The 25,479-nt window shown below is 36.9% G+C and overlaps 1 protein-coding gene across 24 annotated transcripts in view; it reads right to left on the bottom strand.

The window, feature by feature from the left end:
• ERC1 (ELKS/RAB6-interacting/CAST family member 1) overlaps positions 1–25,479 on the bottom strand; it is a 293,279-nt gene that overhangs the window by 122,976 nt on the left and 144,824 nt on the right. For all 24 annotated transcript variants that reach the window (XR_010467217.1, XM_065035804.1, XM_065035905.1 and 21 more), the window contains one exon: positions 10,596–10,731. Coding sequence is in view for 23 of the 24 variants with exons in the window: in XM_065035804.1 (XP_064891876.1) it covers positions 10,596–10,731 (136 nt within the window). In the remaining variant the exon portion in view is untranslated. The remainder of the gene's footprint in view (positions 1–10,595; positions 10,732–25,479) is intronic.

The following is a 25,479-nucleotide window of genomic DNA, read 5'->3' as shown; positions in this document are numbered from 1 at the left end:
GGTTTGCTTGGGGTTTTTTTTGGTTCTTTCATTTGCTTTCTCTCTTTGTTTTTTTTGAGAGGCTAACTGGCAAAATGCTACTGTAAAAAGATTTCTTCTTCACACATAAATCAATGCTATGACTCAAGACTCCTAAATTGATATGGGATTACAGCAAAAAGCAGTGGCAGTTCTAACTAACTGCCCTATTAATACAAAGCTTGAACCCATTTGTTATTCCCTTGACACAGCCCTATTTGTCTGAACTCCGCTTTCCGATGCCAGTCCTGTCACCATCACTGTACTAATACATCACAGTCGTTTTAAGACCTACCTTTCTTTTCTCATTTTTGATCATTAAGCAAAAAAGAACCACAGAAGCAGCACGTATGGACAGCCAGCCATGAAAGTTCACTGCTCTTTTCTTCACTCTTTTTCATAGCTGAACATACAACAAAAATTGCCAGTGATATAACACTACCGAGGAAATGTTTACCCAGAAGTTGATTTCATTGAATCTTGCCCATTCTCTCATTTTCAAAGGGAATTCCTGCAATCACATCCAGTCTTACACATTCATTCTAGTCTCTAACGTCCCCTTCTAGATTTTCAAACTAGAGATTATCAAAATAATTTTACATGTCAAAATTAAATTATTAATGGGTCTCACATTGTCTAGAAACAGCCCAACACAGCCACAATCCCCGTGGAAGCCAGATGCACCAAGTGAAGTTAATTTCAAGGAAAAGATCTGTCTTGGCACAACCTGGATTCAGCTACTAACCAAACATATACATATTAATTTAGGAAAATGTTTTGCTTAAAACAGTAAAAACTGGTTTCTGTTCTTCTTAATACCTTTACCAGTAAATGCAGAGATCAGTTTTACCGCTGTATCTGAAAACATAAGGATACATTTGAAAACAGGAAATAAAGATGACTTAGATACAATAACAGCAACTTAAAAACAGATCAGCAAGAAAAGGGTCAGGAAGAATGGAATGACTCAGGTATGTGGCAGCATCTCAGTTCATGTGCACGTATGGAACATGAAACCAATTAGATACAACTGATAAGATCAGAATACTGAAAAGAAAAAGATAAAAACTGGAATTTAGATACTAACATCATCAGAAAATCACGAGTTTAAAAATACTGAAATGAAATATTTGAAAAGATTCCTTGTCTGTTTTCACTCTTAGACTGATAATATTTCAATAAGCAACATGGCACCACAGCTCTTGGAAAAAATACCATTTAAATGCATTGGCATAAATAACCAAAAGCATGAGAAAGTGGAAACTCTTCACAATCTGAGAAATTCTTGCTTCTTTGCATGAAATTCCAATTGTTTCTATAAAAGCCTGAACTAGTTCAGAGAAAAGAGAAAAAGAGCTATTGTTTTTCTTTAGCTGTGACTATTCCAAAATGATCATCTATTGTTCTCAGCCTGCAAAGCTGGAAAAAATACTCCCCAGCTCTTGTCTTCACTCATTTCTGTTCCATGTTCAAGTGTTTAAATTTATGTAATGTCTGTTTAAACAGAAGCTCATCCTCATGTTTACTTCTTTCTTCCTTTTCTACTTTTGCCATATCCTTTCTGTGGTGGACAGCTCGCATCATTGCACATTATTCAAGAGGTGAATGCACTGCTGATGTATACAATGGCATAGTGGTATTTTCTGCTTTATCCTTTAATATTTTTTCAACTTTTTTTTTTTTTTTTTAATAGTTCTGCTAACCAATGATATTTTCATGAAAACATTTATTCTAATTCAAAGATTGTTGTCATACGGTAATATAGCTAGATCAGATCCTGTTGTGTGTACATACATTTAAGACTTTTTCCTGACATATACTAATATGTACTCATAATGAATTTAATTTTCTATTTTATCTATGAGTTAGTGATGAGATACTTGTGGAGCTATATAGGCTGTCTTTCATTTAAATGTCCTGAATGAATCACAAAATATAATTCAGAAATTTAGTCCTATTTACAGAAAACACAACATTTGCCATTTTTAACCAGACACAGTACCTCAGCAAAAAGCAATAATTGTTCCATAGCACTGGAACATAAATACATATGCACTTACAATATGAAAATAATTTACAGTTTAAGAATACTCAGCGATTCTTCAAAAGAAGGAAGAGAAAAGTACTTGCGTGGTGACTGGCATGGAGAAGAAAGCTGTGCACTAGAAGGGCATGGGCAGCTGCTGTTGGGACCATCAATTCCTTTTGCTTTTATTTCCTTGCTTTTCATGCTCTGCTTTGGCAAAACATCTGAAGATACCAAGACTTGGGCAGAATTCAAACACCACCAACAAAACCACCACAATGTCCTAAACTGAATTTGTTGATGAATTTTAACTGACTATAGACATTTTGCAGAACGTTAAGGAGATCCTCCTCCTTTAAACCTCAGTAAAAGACTAAGTGATGCCAATCTGCTTAGTTTTTCCCACCACCTGCATTCAGATCTCAGTCTACCTCAAACAAAACTCAACAGCAGAAAGGACTGGTGCTGACTTTTAGTATTTTACAACCTTCTGTCATTACTGGATACATGATTTGCAGCCTAAGCTTCAATTCCAGCTAATATTTGCATGTCTCAGAGTAGTTGTTCTGATATGCCTTAAAAGTGTGTAAATTTTACCCAAGGAGTAAAATTTAATAGGAAAAGTTTTAATTAAAAGCTGAAGAGCCTTGTTTCCTATAGAGAGGAAAAAAAGAATAGTTTTAGGGTGATGGCAATTTGGGCAGCTTTGTAAGCAAGATTAAGGAATAACACTGAATGAGAATGAAGTATATTAGGTTTATTATGAAATCAATCAGAGGAAACTTTTCTCGGGAAATGCCAAAACATTTGCTACCACATTCAGAGAACTAATAAAAATCCACATGTACTGATTTTTTTTTTTAAATAAATTCTTAATTCTGTCCATCTTTAGGTCCCTACCCTCACCCCATCCCCTTTCCTTTTCTATTGGGTGAAACATGAATAAGGCAGAATAGCAATTTTATTAAACAATGAGACTATGAAATGAACTGCAGCAACTGGGCACTTTTATTCCTGGGGAGAGATGAGTTAGAAACTATTTTCAACACAGCAAGTAACAAAAGAAAAAAAGCTTGAGGGAGAAGTAAAAAAAACAAACCCAAAAAACCAGAAGAGGGGAAAAAAAGCAAAAATATTGCCATTTCTCAGGCTCATGAAATAAGACACTAAAATGAAAAGAAAGCTGTTCTTCCCCTTGAATGTACTCCTATTGTTTTGTTTAAATCTGGCCCTCAATGTTTTCTGCTCTCAGGAGAGATCTCCTCACAGGAACCACACCATGCTGTCAACAGTTCCATTAATCTCCCTGACAGCTTTTAGGAAAGGAGTTTGAACTCAGATACCAATCTTGGGGGGAGAAAAAAAAACCTAAAAATCCTTGCAAAAAACATCTAGTGGTTAAGTTTGTTGGCACACGTTCAGCTGTCCAGTCTTCACTGTACTTAGTTTCTGGCATTCCACGAAGGTACCAAGGCCGCTCTCTGCCAAACAGGCAAGAGAGTACAAATAAGCAGGTTTCATCTTCCACCGACACCTCATGTTTCTGCAGTAAAGACTGGGTGAAAGTGTGTCTGGAGAATAATATTCCTGATGGATCACAGAGAAATGTTAGGATGTAGGGAGTCCTCTTTCCTCTATTAAAAACTCTCAAGCCATATAATGGCTTTCTCTCACTACAAATCTCAATTTGCAGTTAAGGAAATACTGGGATAATTGGGAGACTGCCTAATGCTGGTTGTAAATAGCGACTTTCAGGAATTTTTTCCAGCTGTCTGTTCAAAACTGCAGAGCATTTTTACATTATATAAGAAGACACAGTCGAATAGTTCATCTTTTTTTAAGACGTGAAGGTAGTGAATATGTCTAACCTGAACATAATAAATGTATGCTAAACTAAACCATAAAGTGAAAACAAATAGAACAGATGGCTAAGTGTCTATTAAGGGATATGCTTATCCATCCCAAATGTCCAAGTCTCTTCAAGCTTAGTTCCTGCAAATGTTATGGTAACAAGTATTCTGTAAGGAGTGCTCTCTTCTGGTCAAACGCAGAAATAGTAATTCCTTAACATTGTATCTAATGTCATAAACATCCATTACCCAGAAAGCCAGATTCTATCTCTATGAGAACTGCCATGTAAAATCTCAGAACAAGGTCACGTAATTATTCTGGTATTCATAAATGTACGTTATATTTTGGATGGAGGAAAAACCTGCATTTTCCTTCTTTAATAACACACCTGAACAATTCATATAGCAATGGAGATCTCTGTTTCTGAGACAAATCGTTTTCATGTCAGAAAGTACACTATTTTTATTGTTGCTTCAACATGCCACACTGCACACCTAAGCAACAATGAAGCTAGTGAGACCTTGTAAACACTTATCTGAAAAAATGGCTTTACTAAAACTAGAGGCAGTGCTCTCTCCAGTTGGCTTGTGGCTCACAGCTTACATTGTAAGAATGCTAAAACTCCAAAATCTCACAAATCCAAGAAATCTAAAAAATGGGAGAGGTAAATTTACACTTTTTAAATGGTCATCCATCTATTCATAATTCATACGTTATTTAGGTCCTATAAGTAGATGTACCCAGGAATGCTTAATTATGAATTTTGAATTCCTGAAAAGAACACTAAAATTCAAACCAAACCCCCTTCCCTGAGAAACTTCCCCTCACTTATAAGTCACAAAACCCTAGCTAAAAGGTCATTTTTGGAACTTCTCCCAGGTATCCAGGGAAGTTAGGAAAAGCTCTCTTGACAGGGAGAGTTATGACATGATAAGAACAAGATCTGTTCTTTGTTGAAGCATCTGCCAGGGTTAAATATTTTCTTGTGTCTACAGTTACTGCACATACTGTGTTGAAAATCACCACTCCCCAAGTAAGCACAGAATGCAGCTTTTGTGGAACATTGTGTTTTCTGTAGCATACTGTAAAAGCTGATGGAAATTAAAATTGCTACTGGAATATTACATCACTAACAAATCACGATGTACATTGAAGTATCTATTGTATATGTATATCCTGTTTTCTAATGCATAGCCAGCTGTCACAGAATCTCTCTGAGTAAGGGTTGGAAGGTCAGTTGATCCCAAAACTACCTCCCGGCTAGTGTTGTGTCTAGTCCAAATCAAAAGGGAGGAAAAATTTGCATAAGTTTATTCCATTTGGGTTTTCATGAAGTATGGTTGTTCTTTAAAGTCTCGATTTGTTCATATCTGCTACATTTTAATTAACAAAAGTTCTGTGTAATACCGAGACACAGATAGTAGAAATCTGATTCACATAATCTCTGAGTTTAGAATTACATTTTTGCTTAATTATCAAGAACATGTAACAATGTTAAGTTTTATCCTTTTTTTTGTGAGCTAGGAATGATCTGGTGACTGACAAGAAAATGTATATACACCCCTTCAAAAAATGCCAACAAATTTCTTAAAAACTGAACTGCAAAGTGAATTCATATCCTCTCAGTGCTTTATGTCATGGGGTTCTGTCCTACAGGACAGGAGGAGGATGACTTTATAGTCTGAATATACCATTTAGTGAAATTAAAGCCACCTGCACAGGTGCTAATGGCACCCAGTCAGGCCTAAGCAACCTGCAAGGCTGGGCAGCACAGAGACTTACCCAGGGACAGGGAGGCCAAACCTTCCTCCTGATGTAATCACTGTGTTAAAAGTACTGGGAGAGGAAGGGAAGCAGAAAGAACACTTTGATCCAAATAATTCTCAAAGATGGATCTGAGCTCAATGAGACAATACAGGGCGGACACATCAGACTGTTCTCTGGAATAAATCCTGCAGATATCAGAAAGCATTAAAGAACAGATTTATACCAGGCTGAAATGGAGGAGCTGACAGTTCCATGGGCCTTAACATGTTGAGCTGCACTATCCAAGGGATAGAGTACCCGCTACTCAGCTGGCAGGCAAGGCTGGAACCTGACATGGCAGCGGCCTGTACGGAAGAGGAATCAGCCAGGAACTCAGCACTTGAAATTCACTTATCCCAGAAAAACACATTAATACCATTTAACTAGCATAACCAATTTATTTCAAAGCTGACAATGCCTAGAAAGTTATGGAGGAAATCCTGAACTTTTCTTTAAATGTAAATGTTTCTTCAGGAGCTTTGTACACACTGCCCAAAAGCAAGTTCATAGATTAATTAGGGAAGCACAATCTGTATTTACTAACAGCCAAAATATGACAAACCACTATTTTCATTATGGCATGGTATTACCATCAACAGATCAGATGAAAAAAACGTCAGCCACCCTACCCTCAAGGTCAAATCATAGAATGTCAAGAGGAAATTCTTCTGTAATTTAAGACCAGATGTACTGGCCTTCACTTGGGTTTTCAGATTTTTGAATGTTCATATTGGCTGTATGTGCACAGTATGGTGCCTCATAAAAAATAGATCCTGACCTTTAATGAATTTAGAAGGCTTATTTGATGAGAAAGTATTTGGCTACCTATCCATTTCATTGAGCTTTGTCTGGATCCCAGTAACTGCACTACTGAACTAAAAATTGCACTTCTTTTTAGACTGAAGATTCAGCGTTTTCCACTAGAAGGCTATTTTTCCTATTTAATGCTCAATATGATAAAATGATTATAGAATCACAAGAAACAAACAACATATAATTGAGTAAATAATTCATGGATTAGGAATGATGTATTAAATTATCTAGACTTGGGTGTGAAAAAGAAGAAAAAAATTTACTTGGTTTTACAGTTGTTCATTAAAGCATTCAAATATATTTTACGCAGCTTCTGGACATATAGTTTGTCAGCAGCAATTAGAGACTGATAGGTAGCTACTGCAATACAGAGCCAGTAGTACACAACTCCATGTCATAAAATATTCTGAAAACTCCTCCTAAAAACTCTGGAAGATGCTGGAGGGACAGGACAAGAAATTATGCATACTACCTTAAAGATATCAGTTCTAAGTACTCATTCAAATATGTTGAAATTTCAGTAAATGTTACCTTTCTAGGACCAGACAGCATATCAATTCCTTTTCACAATAGCCAAGCTTTAGTTACTTGAAACACAAATTTTCTACTCCAGCCCAACAGCTTGTTTTTTTATTCTGCTTATAGACCAGACACTCGTTAACCTCTCAGATCTCTGGAGAGTTGTGGTTTAAGGGAACCCAGGAGGAAAAGACAAATTTGGAAAGCCATTTATCCATCTCACTAAAATTGAGACATTATGGTTTTCATTCTTCCCCCACTCCCCAAAATACCAAACTTCCATCATCAGAGCTCTCTGAATAAACGAACATTTTGTTACTGGGCTCAGGAAGAAAGAAACCACATGCCTGTTAGAGACACAGCGAGGAGGAGTGGAGTATGTGCTTGGGAGCGTGTTTATTTGACTGGATTGCAGACGGTCAACCAAAGAACATGCAGATCATATATTTTTAAGCATTTCATAATGTCTTATTATTAATTCCAGCCAAAACCACCAATACCAAAATTATCTGAAATTGGTGCTTGTGTGTCCTGACCCCAAAGCCAACAATGGTTGCATAAAAAAAATCTACGTTCCTCTCAAGTTTATTTTTATTTTTAATTGATTAGAAAGCAGTGTCCTTCAGAGTCAATGAAGAAGACAGGTCTCCATAACTAACAAACTGAAACTGGTCCTGGGTAAATTTTACTTCCAGGAAACCAAAATGTTGCAGTCCTTGAGAGGGAGGCTATAAGCGGAAGGCTCTTCTAAAGGAAAGAGTTTTTATTGAACCTGTCCCTTGTCATTAAACACTCCATATTTTACCTCAGCCTGATATTTTCATTAGAGCATACAGACCTTTTTCATCTGTGAATGAAAGCATTCCCTTCAGCCCTGTGTCAAATATGGGAAAGACTCTCTAAAATCGAGCCCACCCAAACAGGACAATTAGGTTCACAAAAGCAGGAAAGGCACTAGGGAAAATCAAGTAATATAAATAGCGTGAAAACTAATATATTTCAATGTTGACTATCACATCCCACTTCAATCTGAATTTTTTACATGCATTTATTAGTAATAATATATATTTATAATCTCAGAAATTCTTGCGTACAATTATACACTAAGCAACAGATACCAGTGCAGAATAAAACAAAACATAAGCAAAGTGGAAAAAAAAGTATGTGCTGCTGTATAAACATCTTTAATTAGAAAACCTGAGTGTAAAATGGTAAAGATGATAAAATCATACACCGTGACATCTTTGTTCCCAGTTTTAGCTACCGTATTAGACCATCAACCTAGAACAAAGTAACAATGGAGAAGAAGAGAAAAATATCAAACAACTTGGCTTCCTCAAAAGAGAAAACTGGTTATTTGTATCTTGTTCCTAGTTGTAAGTTGGTTAACTTTGAAATTAAAAAAGGGAACTGTTTAGAGTACAATTATATTAACTCTGCTATTCATAGTTTTACATCTATGATCTCTCTATTGCTAAAATATTTTGTAAGTAAAGAATTGGATAGTACATTGCAAGGACTTCCTGTGTTCCTGCTCCAGCGGGGGGATTGGACTATATGATCTTTTGAGGTCCCTTACAATCCCTAACATTCTGTGATTCTGTGACAGCTATACATTCTTAAAGAACTCTGATACAACGCAGCAGCCTTTTTTTGCCACCTAATTTCCGAGCAAAAGCTGCCTCACTGCTGCCACCATAGCTGTACAATCTCTTTGAAGTATCAGGAACTGTGGCTAAATAGTTTTAACAGGACTTGAAGTTATCAGTAACCAAAGTATCACAATTTATCCATTGCTATGTGTAGTTGCACAAACACATTACATAATTCACTGTTTCTTTATTAAAAAAGAGCAGTTTCAATATGCAAATAGGAGCTGAGAGAAAACAACGTTCAGGCTTTTACCAAAGCATTCCGTTTGTGTAAAAGAAAGAAAAAATAAAAAGGGAAAGAATAATAGTGGGGGGAAAAGCCAGAAAAGAAAGCCATACCTTTTAAAATCTGAAAGCGCTACATAAAAACAAAGATGATCTTGTGGAATGGTGTCATTCCATAAATACACCATGCACACAATTGCAAGGCAAATATCAAGTACCACTTACCTTCTCAAACTTAAAATACAGATTTACTCAAATGCAGATTAGAACCCTAACCAAATATTGTATTAGTTTTAGGAATTTCTAAAGACATTTTATTAATACAAGGAGGATTGTGTTATTTAAACTTAAGCTGCCACAAAACGAGGGCCTTGTGGATTGCCATAGAATTGCCACAAAACCCATTAGCAGATGTAGAAATCCCATATCCCAGCCTTTTATAAAAGTCTGCAGTTATGACATAATTTTCATATAGTTGGAGCTTAACTATTTCAGTGCCCTACATATATAGGACTGGTATTGAGGGGGAAAACCTCAGAATGGTTCATATGAGAGAATTCCACATGGACACATGTTTCTTTGGTTTCTTCAAAAGTTCTTAAAGGACTGAAACCATCTTCCTGGAATTCCACAGAACAAAGAAGTATCTGTTCACATTATGGAGGGGATTTATCTTTGCTAGTGAACTATTACAATTTATTCTGTGTCTTCATTGTAGACGTATTAAGATACGTAGCTGGTAACAAGACATGGGATTTAACCTAAGATAACAAAGGAAAACGCCTATGAGAAGGCTTGCTCTCTAAAGATTTTAAAAATTATTTTAACAGACCTCAAGGGTAGAGTACCGTTTCCATGTTTATTTTCACTGACCAAAAGGAAAGTCATTTTTGTAAATTAAATAAATCACAGCAAAATATCTATCATCTCCTCACTTATCATCATGGTATCTTTGCTTTATTTCATGGCAATACTTTAGCATTTTTATGACAGCACTTGAAAACTTACCATTTGATAAAACATCTACAGCTAATAACACATGGAGAAATATTTGACTTGCTTTCATACCAGTGACTTTTATATGCCTAGGTGGATTTGAGGTAACCAGATAAATCTGTGGGGCTGCAGCATGTTACAATTTAGAAAATAAAGCAAATGGACTAGTAAGCATACCAAGAATTCATGGGGTAGAGTAGGATTTTGCTGTCAAACAAGGATGAGTGAACACAGAAAACATGGTCCTCCAGTTATTCCACAATAATTTCAATTCACTATAAGAATACTTACTTGGTTATCTCTCATTTACTGAAGGCACCAATATAAGGTAAAGCCAGCTGGGAAAATACACAAAACAGCTAAAGAAAAAAGCTGTTAGAAGAGCAGCGAAGAGAGAAACACTACACCAATCTCAATACCAAAATGATAAAATTATTCCAATGATGCACTTCATAATGGAGCTAAGAGTTAAAACTAGTTTACCCTTTTATGAAAATGGAGTAGACTATGAAGGCAACTGAGAGAGGCTGCTTTCTTTGAAGTGCTCTGAGATAGACGTGTCCTTTTAAACAATCAGTAACAAATTTCTTAGGTAACAGCTATGAAAAGGGATCAGGAATTACAGTGGAGAGCGAGTCAGCTGAGCCCGGCTGATGGGCTACATTGCTTTAATTGAATTCCCATGTTACCTGAAGCTGTTGGGAGCTGTCATTAAGGTTATCCTCTCGTCTCCTGGCCTCCTCCAGCATCTGTGCACTCTTCTTTTTCTCCACTTGCTCTTTGTGCTTCAGATTTGCTACTTTCTTATTTTGATCTTTAACTTGCCTGTAAAAGAGAAGAGGACTCAGCACGTGGTCCAGAGCAGGCCTGCTGTCAGCCCCAGCGCTGGTGAGCTGGACTGGGGAACAGGGGAGCCCTCAAGTACCACCATTTCATTTGCAGGAGGTCATCAAAGCCAAACTCATCCTCAAGCGTTACCCTCAACTGCTAATTCAGCCTCAAACCCCCACTTCATTTTGCGTATTACCATTAACCCAAATGCAGAAATTTCTGAAGGGAAAACCTTAATTATTATTTGGCATAAGCTATTAATCAAAAGATGCACCTGCCCTCTTGTGACTAGAAATCTTTTCTGTTCATACACTCATGTACATATAAAACACAGACACCTAATATCCTATTTTGCTTTGGGTACCACTATATCTAATGCAAGGAAAACAGGAGGATCTGAAGGAAAAACTAATGAAACATGACTTGAATACAGGGGACTACCTACAAGATCTAAGCAATCTGTTTCCAGAAGTAAAACTATTTCTTTTCAACCTCAAGTTCTACTTGTTTACTAGATATTATGAGGGATTTTCTATCCTTTCTTTCTACAGAAACAAGACAGAACAAGGAAGAACAAACTGTTTCAAAAAGTGCGTATAGTTTCCTTTTCACTTGCATCTATGAATTATTTTTGATGATCCTGGCAACTGCCATTGCCTGCAGACAGGGTTTGGCCTTTCTGGGCATTAAGACACATGGAGCATTGAATCTAATTACAGACCCTTTAATCTCAGCCTCCTGACCACAGAGAACTGAAGTCTAAACTTTTAGTCCAATCAAAACAAAACAGGCTAGCTTTGCTTCCTCAGCCCTTTTCTCCGTAATTATATCTGGAGTTTGGATTCTGGAATAAAAGACAGATTCTTTGGTTGCAAGATTTCCCCAAAACATCATGCAAGTAGTAGAGATGGCTCTTTAATTTACTTTTTAGAAAGCAGAATCATATAGTAGCTTCCTATATGGTATGTTATCCACATAGAGAAGGAAGCTGTTTCTTCTCTGTTTCAGAAGTACTTTTAGAAGAGATCACAAACAATTGCTTTAATATTTTCTTCAGAACACATGACAGAAGTACAAGCAAGAACAAGAACGTATCTCTTTGCAACACGTATCTTCAAATTATGTGGCATATGGCTAATAAGTGCTTTGAGTTCTCCCAAAAAAATGTAGGTTCAACGCTGAGCTCTGCTTTTGGCAATGTAAGCCAACTGGAGCTGGGAAAATTGCAAAGACAGCAAATTTTCCTTGGTGCTAAACAAATTTCTATTAGTGTGAAAAAGTGCTGATGGGCCTCCAGAGACCAAGAAAAAAAAAAAACAAGTCCTTTTCTGATGATGTTAAAAAATTATTGGCATACTAACTACCTTGTCCAACAGTTACAATTGTTGTGAGTCAGGGTGCTTTTCAAACACAACCAGTATAACTGTTAAGTTATTCTAACCCAGTGCTGCACACTGGCAAAGGGCGCATTGCCCAGTTTGAAAGCAGACTTGTTCAGTGATTAAACAACTTATTGGAAATATTATGTTGGCACTGACCCAGCTTGCACAATACACAGTTCTATCTGTCCAGTAAAATAAACACAGAAAGTACAGCTAAGTCAATGCAGAAAATGAAAATATGTAAGCCTAACACATTCAACTTCTAAATTAAAATTAGGAAAAATAATTCTTTTTTATTAACTTGCAAACGTATATTCACCTGTTGGGAAACTGATCTGCATTACTGTAATCTACTGGTTAGACAAGAGACAACAATACTAATAAAGCCACAATCCTCACCAAAATATGTCTGAAGTAGATAATGTCCTGCATGGTCCAAAACGTTTTCAGACAAAAGATGTATTTCAAAGAAAGGAGTAATTATAAAGATACATACTATTGACAACCACCTTCTCATGTGTGAACTGAAATTAATGTCTTTCTAATACGCTAGGTAGATATTTTGAGACAAACTCAAGCTTTCCTAAAGCAGTTTAAGAGATGGATGTCTTGAAATCAGCTAGGGCTTGTAATACTCAGCTCAATCTTCATAACCATCATACTGTTTGGAAACTTGAATTCATCTGCAGGATAGAACTAAAACTCTGCAACTCTAATGTCATAAAGCAACGAAAGTTGGGCAATAAACCTTTCAAATGATACAGGTATCTATGGCATTAGCCAAAATTTCCCCAACTGTTTAACTATATAAACTGAGAAGGTTGTGTCAAACTTGAAATCTATAAATCTAAAAGGCTTGCAGATATTCCATGCATGAAAACACATCTCATCTTAGCTCAATGCCCCAGTACCAAATGATAATTCTCACTGTTACAATACTTCACGCAGATAATTGTGTAAAGCGTTTAGCATATGCAAGCCCAGAGCCCTTGAACATTTGCACCATGAAAGAATCCATGGTGCAGTTCTGTAAAGAATCCTCTGTCAGATAACTTTCAGTCTTCAAAGTCAGATAATAATGTTTTCATATATACAAACATTATTTTAAAAATATTTAAATACACACATTTTTAATATCAACAGACCTCAAAAGCTTCAATAATAGGAATCATCAAATTCATGGCTCAATAAGACAGTCCTGTTACTGTTTTGAACAATGAAATATAACATGGTCGTTATAGAACATCTTCATACCACCACTGAACAATGTGCAGAACTGGACCACATACTGAACTGGAACAATAAAATACAGAACGTATGTGCCTTAAGTGAGCACATTGCAACTGGTGCATCCTATGAGAGGTCAAGAGGAAAATAAAGATTTGCCGTAATATGTGTGTACAAGGAAGCTAATAAGGACTGCAGAAAGAAACAAAGCTCTGGAATTCCCTCAGTTTGAGAGCCTCATTTTGTGAACTTACTGTTCCTTTAACTCTTTTGAATGCAATTACACATATATACAGCACATAACCCTGTCAAAGGGACAGTGAAGTTTTAAAGAAATCCTTCATCTGAAAGAGAATTTTTATTAAAACTGAAAAAACTGCACATGATTAGAGATAGCACGAATTAATTGCAATGATGGTGCAAGTTAGCATGTACAGTAACTGAGTAAACACCAACTCCTCATGTGAATGTGGAATTCTCATCATAAAGAGCACACGAATTTTTGAAACATGGGACTACAGAGACAGAAAAGAATGCTGGCGATTCTAATAAAAATCGGAGAGCCGGGTCACATTCAATGAGATAAAGCTTGAAAGAAGAATATCACTGGAACCAGTAGAAGCAATAACAAAACTAACAAAAGCAAAACTACCTCATCTCAGAAGAGGTTTGTTCTCAGAGTCACCCTCACATCAAATAGTAAAAACTTTTCTAGTCATATATAAAACAAGAATCATCTAATGAGAATGTTTATTATACTGATTTACAGTGAAGAATCCCACTCAGTTTGGAAATAATTTATTTTACATTTTTTAATAGCAATTTTCAGCTAATTACTTTTTCTGAGGTACAGATCCTAAAAAATTTAACACTTGGAAATGAAAAATCTTTTCCATTGCTTAGAATCTTTCTCCATTTCACAATATGTCACGTCAAGTACTGCTACAATGAATATATTAGAGAAAAGGAAGTGGAATCAAAATCAGGCTTCTAAGTTAAAAAAATAAAATGAGAAGGCTTTTGACAAAAGACAGGCCAAAATTTTCAGAATCAGTCATTTCACATCCTTTGATTTTGGGTGGCTAATTTAAGCAATACACCTGCTGAAAGAAACCCATAAAATTTCTCAGCCTGGACACTGAAAAGAACTAGTAATTTTCTATTATTTTACCCTTTCTTAAATGACAGAGCTCCCTCCACCACTTAAAAAAGCCACACCTTTCCACTCCTCTATGAAACTCTTGAATTTCCAGTGATGAGGTATAGCTGAACACTATAGGAAATGAATGAAAACAATCAGAATAAGCAAGAGTTTTCCTCCCTAGTAAGATTAATTGCTCTATAGGTCTTATTATTTATTAAAGCTTTTATGAAATTATTTTTCTGTACTAACATGAATATGTTTTTGCATTTTAATACTAATCTTATTATCTTTTATTGTAATGTACATCAGCATATAAAGCTGTTAATTCTTTCCTCGTATGGATTTTCATGCTACATGTTAATGTAACATAAGCTATTATCCTCATCTGGTTATCTTTTCTGGCACAATTTCAAATGTTCTTCTTCTAAAATAAAAGGTGACAAAATGTTAACTGAAAATATGCGTAAGTTAATTTGAATTTTAAAATTACAGTTTAATATATTTTTTCCTTTGCAGTTATGTGGCTAACACATAGCAGTGTTTTTATAATAATCCAAGTAAACATTTACAAGTCATTCGAACCACCAGAGAAGCTTACCTTCAAGACAAAATGTATACGCACATACTATATTTCACCTAATGAGTACACAGAATAGGAAAAAATATACAGATCTTGTGCACAGCTATAGGAACAGCCTGTTTCATTCATCTGACTTGGGTACTCAGAAAATATTTCTATGTGTCAGTCAGCCATGTCAGAAAGATTGTTTAGCTTGAGCCTTCATTGACGTAGCATTACCACCACCCACAGGACAATCCACTGTTGCTGCAGCTACTAATCCTGATGGATAGATGAACTTCATTTGCTTTTAAAAACACTTTGTTCCTCAACATAAGTTAAACTGATACAATATTCAACATTACTGAAAAAAACTGCAAAGAAAACTGTATTCAATGAAGCAAGATATTATTTAGTTTAGAACTGCAATTTGCCTTGTATTATGGACTTACTAGATTCTACAGTCTATAATACAGAATCATAGAATATCTCAGGTTGGAAGTGACCCATAAGGATCATTGGAGTCCAATCGTCTGCTCCCCACAGGACTATTTAAAACTAAACCATACGACAAAGAGCATCATCCAGACAGGCTTAGTGCCATGACCACTTCCATGGGGACCCTGTTCCAGAGACCAACCACCCTCTCAGTGAAGAACGTTTTCCTAATGCCCAACTTGAACCTCCCTTGATGCAGCAGGACACTCCATTTCCTCGTGTCCTACCACTGGTCACCAGAAAGAGGAGATCAGCACCTATCCCTCTGCTGCCCCCCTCGAGGAAGTTGATATCCTTGCAGAAGACCTAAAAGTACTTTGTAGTCCTAAGAGACACAGGAGTACATTTATTCACTCCTGGAATGAAATGGAGCAGCCATCTGAAAGACTGTAATACTACAGCAATTCAGGTCAGAGCGCAAAACGCACTATAATGGGAGAAAATTCCAGAAGGAAATGCTGGAAAGCAGGAAACACTCAGCTAAGTTGCTCAGACCCTTACTAGCAGTTTTGTTGATTAATGATTACATGGGTGAGAAAAAAAATGAAATTTTTACTGAAAACAAAAACATCAAAACAATGGGATGCTAGTGATCTGAGCTAGACTGATTTAAAACTCACAGGAAAGTGTCCAACTTACTACATTACCCTCACCATCTCCTTCATCACTTCTTTGTTTTTAAGGTCTGCCTCACCAAATATTTCAGTTGGCCATATCCTTAACCTTAACTTATGAATTTAAAAGATCATAAACACATAGCTGGGTTGTGGGTTTTTGTTTGTTTGGTTTGTTTGTTTGTATGGTTTTGCTTGTTTGGTTGTTTTTTTTAGATTTGGTACAGAAAGTAAAACGTTTACATTCTGGGAAGTATAACAGAAGGAAGCCAAGGAGAAACTCTTCCCAAAAATGCTACTTTGTTTTGAAAATAAGAAAAAACCCTGTACTGAAAGGTTTTGCTTTAGCTCTTAGTCACTCAAATCTCATTTTACGTTACTAGTGGTTGATCACCAGACCACAGAGAATAATGGCAGAGTCTGGAAAGCCTAATTGCTTAACCTCAAGAAAAAAATAAAAGTGATGAAAGGAAGTTACAGAAGTGATGAAGGAAACAGGACCGACCACATCACACAGTCCCATCACCGCAACTGAGTGTCTGATTGACAGTCAAAGGAGAATTGCCAAAGGCTGAACAAAGTTCCCTATCTTACGCATTGAAAAATTAGGATCAGGGAAGTTACACACTGCTGAAGATCCACATGGAATTTAGCATGGCTGGATTTATTTTTTTTAAAAACAGTAAGTGTTAACTGGGCCTCTTCCTTTGCTTCATTGGGCTGCACGTAGCAATCCCAGATTCCTAAGTAATTTGTCGCTATTCCTCAATGTTAGACTAAAGTCAAAAAATAGTGCACTAAGTAAAAGAAACCATGATTTCATTATGCTTTTCAAAAAGCTTGGTTCAATATTACCACCTCCATTGTACATGGCATCCCAGCTAAAATAAACCAAACAACATACTTCCAATGAGCTGCTCTGGTTCGGATGCACAGTGGGCAAACTCCACACTCAAGTTACTTCTGCTTGTGAGCGTCTCCTCCCACAATCTGTGATCATTTTGTTACACTGCTCCTCACTGTTCTGTGCCTTTTATATGACAAGGTAGCATAAGCCAATGAAAATATTAACAGCCCCTGAAAATTCAACTGGTCTGCTGTATGCAAGCAAGAAGTCCCACAGTGGCTTTAAGAGATGAGGAGGGTGGACTTCATTTCCTGAAGCTGGGGAACTTTGATTTTTAAAAACAAAGTGTGTGTTCAGATCAGCACTGGAGGGGGCAAGGGATGAAGACTAGACAAGCTATGGGAAACCAGCTTGCCCCAAATTTTAGGCACAGGAGCCTGATAGTGTATGAATCAAGAGGTGTGGAAGTCAAAGACTAGAAGCTGATCTCAAATCCACACTTCTTGCCTTCTTTCCTCCGGGTTAAGAATTACCTGTGTGAGCAACTACGGGCCTTCAAACTCAGGCCAAAGCTTCTCTGAGGTAAAATGGGTCAACTATCAAACCCAACAACCTCTCATATTTGGCCACATAACATGCAATATAGGGTAATACATTTTTTTTTTCCACTTCTTCTATTCATCTCTGATTTCATCTAGCAGAAGACAAAGAAATATAATCAAAACCGTGAATGCTAAATCTGAATGCTACAGGTGCTTCCACTGTGAAATGTTATTTCTCAGCAACCAGTAGGGAACACTCATTTATGGAAACAATTTTCCTTACGATACAGTGAAATGGCACAGCATCCACAGTTAGTGAATTTAGAGAAAGGTACCTAATAAATGTGTTAATAGAAAGAGAAATCTAGCCGAGGATGAGAAACACTTGTCTGAAATGCATGCTCTAAGCAATAATCTATTTCAGGGAAAATAGACTTATTTTTTCCTTCAATTGCTTGATCGAACAAAAACAGAATAAACCAGGCTACACTCCAGTCATGCGGCAGTAGCCCAATTACACACAAACAATGGTGAAATCAAATGCTGTTGCCTTCATATTCTCAAGGTAAATGGAGGAAAATACCAACTTAATGAACTGGCTAATACTGAGAGATTAAAATCAGATATTAACGGAATTGTCTTCGTTTTAGTGCAACAAGTCCATATCAAATTAAGCAAACTAAAGGTCCACTTTCAGACAGGGCCAGATGCAAGATACTAAAACCAAGACACTGAAAACTTCGGATAAACATCTATAGCACACTCACATTTCCACCAATCCATAATTCTAGTTTTGTAGATATGATCCACTAGACCCATTCACCCCAGTAATGTGCAGATAAAAAAACCCTAAATAAAAGTAATGTGCAGCTTCCCAAATATTTAAATTTCCAGTATCTATTTATTAGGAAGCAAGTCGTGTGATGAAAATGATGAATAATTACCATAATTTCATAACTGATGTCAAACTTGAAATCAGGCTTCTGAGATTAAATACCAAATTAATTATATATCAAGTTCCGTAATTATTTTTGAAAGGTGACAGCATTTGAACTAGAAAAGAAACCTTTAACCTTAAAGCCTTGCAAACTCTAGTTTTTATAGAAGCTAGGAGCATTAAAAATACAAACTCAGGGTGAACTCTGAAATAAATCTGTAAGATAATGATATGGGTGTTCCTTTGTTAAGAAAAATACTAACGCTTTAAGGACCTTAATAAAAGCATTCAGTAGTTCAACAAATAAGTATGTTCTGTTGTATTTTTTCTTCTGCTTTTGTTAACTGAGCAAACAGATGCAAAGCCAAAAATGACATTTATAAAATGGTTGATTAGGCCTCAATGTAGATTCCTTCTCCCTGCAACATGCTGGGTTAGTTGAATTTGGCCCTAGCAGTGTGGGAAGAAGTCCCAAAGGTGCTGTTCTTTTTACCTTTAACTCCAGTGCACGGGCCAACCGCCCAGTGAACAGATCACACACAGCCAGTCACTCTCTGGTCAAGAGACCTGCACCATTTGGCTGAAAAAAGTATTTTCTAAACAGCAATAAAATCTTCCTTATGAATGGCATTTTATTGAGGTTTCAGAGTGTGTTTTTGTGATCTAAGATCACACGTGTCTCTTTTAACTGCAGTCCCACTAGCCAGAAAAGAAAACAAATTACAATACAGCAGTTGTTTTCTTTCATATGGGTATGTGATCTTTCCAGTCCTTCTAGAATAACACCTGATGTAACCTATAATTAACAGAAAAAAATTGAATGTAAAAATCAGTCATTGAAACAAAACCAAAAACTAAATACAACGTAAGGAGAACAAAATTGTAAAAGCAAAGAATTTAAGAAGTATGCTAGAGTAGCTTATGCTTGCCTTACAGCATATACTACACAAGTTATCAAAAGAGACAAGTCCTCTTTAAAAACTTGCAGAAATTTGGGATGAGAGTTGATATTATCCCATCGTTTTGAAATAGCGTATGTTAAAGAATCAAGATACATCTTAGAAGCTGACAGCTCCTGAAAATCCAGTCTTCAGCAAAAGGTATTAAACTGAGCAGCTGCCAAGGACAAAAAAGAAAGCACAGTGAATGTACCAACTCAGTGGAAGAGGATTTCTGATATAAAAGAAAAACATGCATGAGAACATTCAGTCTTGCTCTAAGAAAATGATGTGAGGTCAGTGATGCTAGCAGGACCATTCTGAAAAAAACGTAAACTGGTTGATTGCAGGGCTAAAAGCCTGATGATTTTATGTTGCTGAGACAGCCAAATAAAAATCTTACACAATTTAGCTTATCTCTTTAAAAACAAAATTGTTTTCAAGCTGTACCCAGTCTGATCCTAAGTTGGCCATTGCAATAGACAGTACTGGGAAATACATGCAAAAGGATGGGGTTGATTGAAAAGGAGTGTCACCACATTCATCAACCTGTACCTTGCTACAGCATCTTCATTATCATGAGAATCTGAGATGGGAAGTACACAGCTCTATTTTGGTATCCACTGGGTGAGACCAATCTCTGGTAAGGAACGAAGACTGCAAAGACTCTCAGAATGACATGCTTGGCATATTTCTTTTGGGTGCTTAGCAAATTGATTTATTAAGAGGTATGTCCTCTTATGAAATACATTCTGTAGGCCTGGCTTTGACAACTCATATCAGGTCAATACAAATAGTGCCCACTGAGATGATTTGTTACAGACTTTTGACTGCCTGGAAAAAGCGGGACAGCAGCATTATCTGTAATAAATATACCACATACAGGGCTGAATGGCCTATCTAAATAGTGCAGATGGCTTAGTTCCTCCTTCTCTGATATAGCTGTAATACTGTCTTCTCAGTCTGTCAGCTTCAGGACTCCAGAATACAACTAGGAATACTTTGCAAGCAAATGCCACTGGGTTTCTGAAGAACTCGGGAGAGTGTTGCAAGCAACACATAAGACGATCATGTCTTCATCAGCAGTTTCTGCAACAGCCTTGGAAATGTGCATGGACAAGGTTACTGTCTTATGCATTTGAGGAAGGATTTCTGCCACTAAGTAAGTGGATCTGCTACAAAACTAATAAGTATATCCATGAGCATTTTGAACAAATACATTAATTTTTTTAATATATTCTGAAGGATCACAGAATAAAAAACATTCCGTGAGAAGATGCCCCACGCTTCAGACATTTGAAGCATACTCTCACTGGTATCTCCAGTGATCACGAAGTTTGTTAATGAAATAATCTCTAGTTTGGAGTATCTGACGAGGAAGATAAATTCTTTATCTAGATAACTATACTACTCTAGGGAACTACTTTTTATATGGTGACCTTGAGACAAAAGAGGCAAAATTAAGATTTTAACTGAGCTGATCCCCTTACCAGGACAACTGCCTTGATGTAGCCTGTCATTGAGACCTTTTCTGCTTCCCTTCCATGAGTTAATCTTCCAGGTAATTGGGGAACACTCATAATCATTAGGAAAGATCAACAAACAACTGCCTTTACCATCGAGAAAAATATTCCTAACAGGGATCTCATATATTTTCTGTAAATTATCTGTCTTTTTATATGGAGACATATATCTCAGGTTGAGAGACATAACCAGGGTTGAAAATCTAATAAAGAATTACTGAGGCTGCAGTCAAAACAGGATGCAGTAAGACAAGAGTTCCAGTCCCTTTCTGCTTTGAAAGAAAATTTCTCTACCTATAATTCAAAAAGCATCCTCCACTATTCCAAGATGCAGAACAAAACACACTCCTTTTTCTTTGCAATTTTCGAGAAATCAGCTGAAATTCCTTTAAAGGTTTTGGTGTTTTTTTTTTGTCGTTGATTGCTTTCTGCTTATGCAGACAGGTGTCAGGAAGAATGTAGCTGCATACAGACCCTTTAAACTATTCAAAAAAATTAAAAGCTGTGTTGTTTTAATCAAACTCACTATGTCTTGCTTCAGGATTACATTTTCCTTGAAGGTATTTGCAAATTGATAAGATGTATTTCTGTCAATTAATTAAAAAAAAAAGATACAGATGTATCTGTGGAACATACATCTGTAATGGAAAACTACTAACAATTCATATGTGCTCCTGAAGCTCCTTCAGTCCCTCTGAAGGAGAGAAGACAATCAAGCTGATCTGCCATGCATGTACCCCTGATACCCCTCCTACAGCAAACTGCACCTCGTAACTGGCCTTCCAGGTCTTCATGCACAACCCACCCTTCCCAAACCTTCAGAGCAACAAGATCTTTAAAATCTTTTAAATTCTTCTTTCACATTGAAGGACATTAACACAGAGGCACACACACTAGCAAAATATCCAGCTTAGGAAGGAATAAAGCCATAAGCTTTGGAGAACTATGCAGAAGATGCACTACTAAGACCAGCAAGAGGCAGGAATTGCTGTAGTTTTATAGGTTAAGCAGTGCTGATACCCACAGCTCCTTCTGCACTTCCCAAAACAAGGGCACAAGAACACCAAGAAACCTTCACTGGTGGTGCTAAGTTTCAGTTTTAGAGGCGCTGAGGAAATCTTTGGTTCTGATGTGGGTGCATGAGGAGGTTGAGGGAGGGCAGCACTCTGGTTTGGATGGGATCTGAACTGCAGCTAACAGAAGACAATTTGAGGACAGTAAACTTGACGGTGAGAATGGTTCTGAGTTTGGGGATCTCCTGTTGCTTTACAGACAGAGAAAGGGAGTAATTTTTAGGAAAACGGAATGCATTCAACAAGAATGTGATGTACATGTATAAGTAAGGGTGGGAAAACAGACAATGCTATCAGAAGATTCACAATATAATTTAGGAGAAAAAAACAGAATAAGTTGGGAATAGCGTGTACTCATCTGCTCTATATAACATTAACCAATACAGTAATACTTTAAAATTACCTTCCAAATGTTTGGGGTTTGTTCACACTATAAGGTTTTTGCCCATGTTACAATAATGTTTGAAGCTTTAAGAATTTTACAATACAATGCAGACTCTTTCAGCTACATTTCAGCTATTATTTGTTCATATGATCCACGCATACTCAAAAAGAACATGGAAATAAACAGTCAAAGGAAACAAAGTGTCAAAAACTGTCTGCTGTGCCCCACCTCTTGGAGCACATACATCTGCGCATTCCATATTAAAATGTGAAATCTGTGCTGAAAGCAAGAGATACAAAAAAGGGAAGAAGGCATGTCATAAAATAAGTAAAAAGCAACAGTTACTTGCATCTCACTGATAACCTTTATACAATGCCACCGCACCATCTCTACAAAAACTATGCCTATTACTTATAAAGTAGTGGACAGGTAGACAGTCCCTTTGATTGGGAGACATGATCATGAAACATTTCCTTTAAGAAGAGATTACATTAAACGTTGCAGTTATTATGTAAGTGTTGTACTTTAAACGTGCCAGAAAAATCCTTTTTTTTCCCCACATTCCAAGTCAGTGGTCACTTTTGCAGTAGAATGTGTCATTTTGCAGTAGCCTAATCGAGTCTTTACTCGTAACTTTACTTACTGATCTCTCTCAGGTTTTTATTCACACAGGATGGCCTAAAAGGAAATGATGAAAAACAGATTTTCTGTGCAAGGTGCCAAAGAAGGAGCAACCAAGCAATGCTAAGACACTTTATGTTGATTAATGAGACACCAATCCTTTAAAATATGTTGACATTTGAACTACCGAAAAAGTGTTTGCCCTTATACCCTTTATATATATTGCTAGGAGGAATTAGTAGTAAAAAACTACTAACTACTTCATCAAACACGGCATGAACAACTCAAGATAAAAAGCAAAGGGAAGTTTGCAGACTATCTGAGTTTTGCTGGCATTCGGAAGGGAAACAATCTGGTCAGAACTATTAGTGCCAGTGGGACTGATAAAGCTACAAGCTGGACTGATGCTGAATGCTAAGGCAGACAACATATGCTTTTCAGAGCTACCATCTGGCGAGCTACAGTAAATCCCAGGCTTTGAGAAGCCACAAGTTTACATGGGAGGAGGGAGCTGAGCAACACGGGGGAGCAGGAACTAGGAGGAAAGCAGCCTCAGTTTTCTGTTGGAATGGCAGCTTTTACATCTTCTGTCAAGGCCGGCACTGAGCACGCCAGCTTGGCAACTGCCAGTTGTTGGCAGCTGTAATTTCTAGGACAAAATGAGGCTCTTCTGGTCTATCTACAGAGACTATTTTGCAACTCGAGTTTCTAATTATTCTCACCTTTTTTTTTTTTTTTAAAGGAGATAGGTTACTCATTCATTCAAGTTCATTCCAGAATGCTTGAAAGAAGGATGCTAGAACTGAATCACTCCAGCCCTACTATCACACCAAAACTACCATCATGCTTGGTCTCAATTTCTAGATAATCTGTTCAGTATTGTAAATAGATACATAATAATGTTCCATGTAAAAACACTTTATGGCCAACTGAGTATGCTGAGTCACCAAATGGACAGGTGGCACTTAACCCTTTAGAGCTAGGAGTTAATTAGTCATGAACAGAAAGTGACAACTGGAAATATTTTGTTCTCCAAGGAAGTAAAAAAACCATTTCCCTTAATTAAGAAGAATGGCCTGTATGCTGGATAAGAAGGAAATTAAGTAAGTTTCTGACAGCATGATTAAATCTGTCTGAATTACCTGAAATACTTAAAGAAAAAGACTGGCTAGTTATGCTGACGTATTCCAGCATGAAAGGGGCCTTCTACTGTTTGCAAATGAAGAACATGTTATGCAGAAGGAAAGAATAGTTGACTACACCACCCTGTCAAGACAACGAAAAGGAAGAGAGCCATAGAAGAGAAAGGAGAAGGGGAAAAAAAGAGCTTACCACTTTAATCTTAGCATAAGAATGTTAAGCATGTTTTTATTTTGCAGTATCTGTAATAGCCTACTTGGGATTTTATGGATAAGCAATTTTATTTTCATTTTACAGTAATGTGATTAAGAGCGATTTCAGATTGAGTGATAGCAATAGAAGTGTGCATTGAATCCATAAACTGTATGATGGCAATAAAAATCTATGCTTACCTAGCATATTTTTCATCCAAAATATGAGAAATTATTTGCAGAGAAGATGCACAGGGCAGTTAGGGAAGCTGGTTTCACAGGAATCAGGATGAAAAATATTAGCTAGTGACCAGTGGTAACAAGAAATACTCTCAATTGATGAATGAAGTACTGAAAGGCACGTATGAAACACAAGGGTTCCGATGGCCCCATCTGAAGCAGTGAAGCCACCTTGTGTGCAGGTCAAAAATGGAACTTGATCCTTACAAGTTACAGAAGAACAAAGGTAACATTTCAGTTTAGTCACAGGCATAGACTAAACACAAGGAGTAACTTCCTAGCCAGCTGAAAATCTCACAGCAGAAAAATGTTGCCTCAACAGGACAGCTGAGAAGAAGATGCAAAGCCAACTGTGCTCTATTTTATTTGTCCACAACCTGTGCAAGAGAAAAGATGTGACAAATGGGGATGTGAATACTGCAAATGGAAACAAGTTCCTCCAACCCGAATGAGGAGGCACAACAACATATCTGGTAACTACGGACTAGTAAGCCCCCACGCTTTCACATCTAAGGTCACTGTCCCAGTTTAAAGCTCTCAGCCAGCAAGGGAAGCTTACAAAGAGCATATAAAAAACATGGGAAATAGAGACAATTTCCAATTTTATCTTCTCTGATAACAGCAATAAGGTTTGAAAGTATGTTTGTTTAGGGATGGGGAGGAAGGGGACAGAAGTAGGAAGAGCTAAATCAAGTCTTGAATTAAAAACATCTGGGTAAATTATTATTTATGAAAGGACAAGCCTATTAATATCACATTGACACACATTTCACAGTGATGCAATAGAGGTGCACTGGTGCCCCTCCCCCCTTATCGTTCTTAATTATTTCTTTTCATACATTTGTAGTGCTATTAAACAAGACAATTATTGTTTATCCTGT

The sequence above is a fragment of the Columba livia genome, chromosome 1 (genome assembly GCF_036013475.1).
Source record: "Columba livia isolate bColLiv1 breed racing homer chromosome 1, bColLiv1.pat.W.v2, whole genome shotgun sequence".
Classification (NCBI taxonomy): domain Eukaryota; kingdom Metazoa; phylum Chordata; class Aves; order Columbiformes; family Columbidae; genus Columba; species Columba livia.
This window is presented reverse-complemented; position numbering and strand designations above follow the sequence as displayed.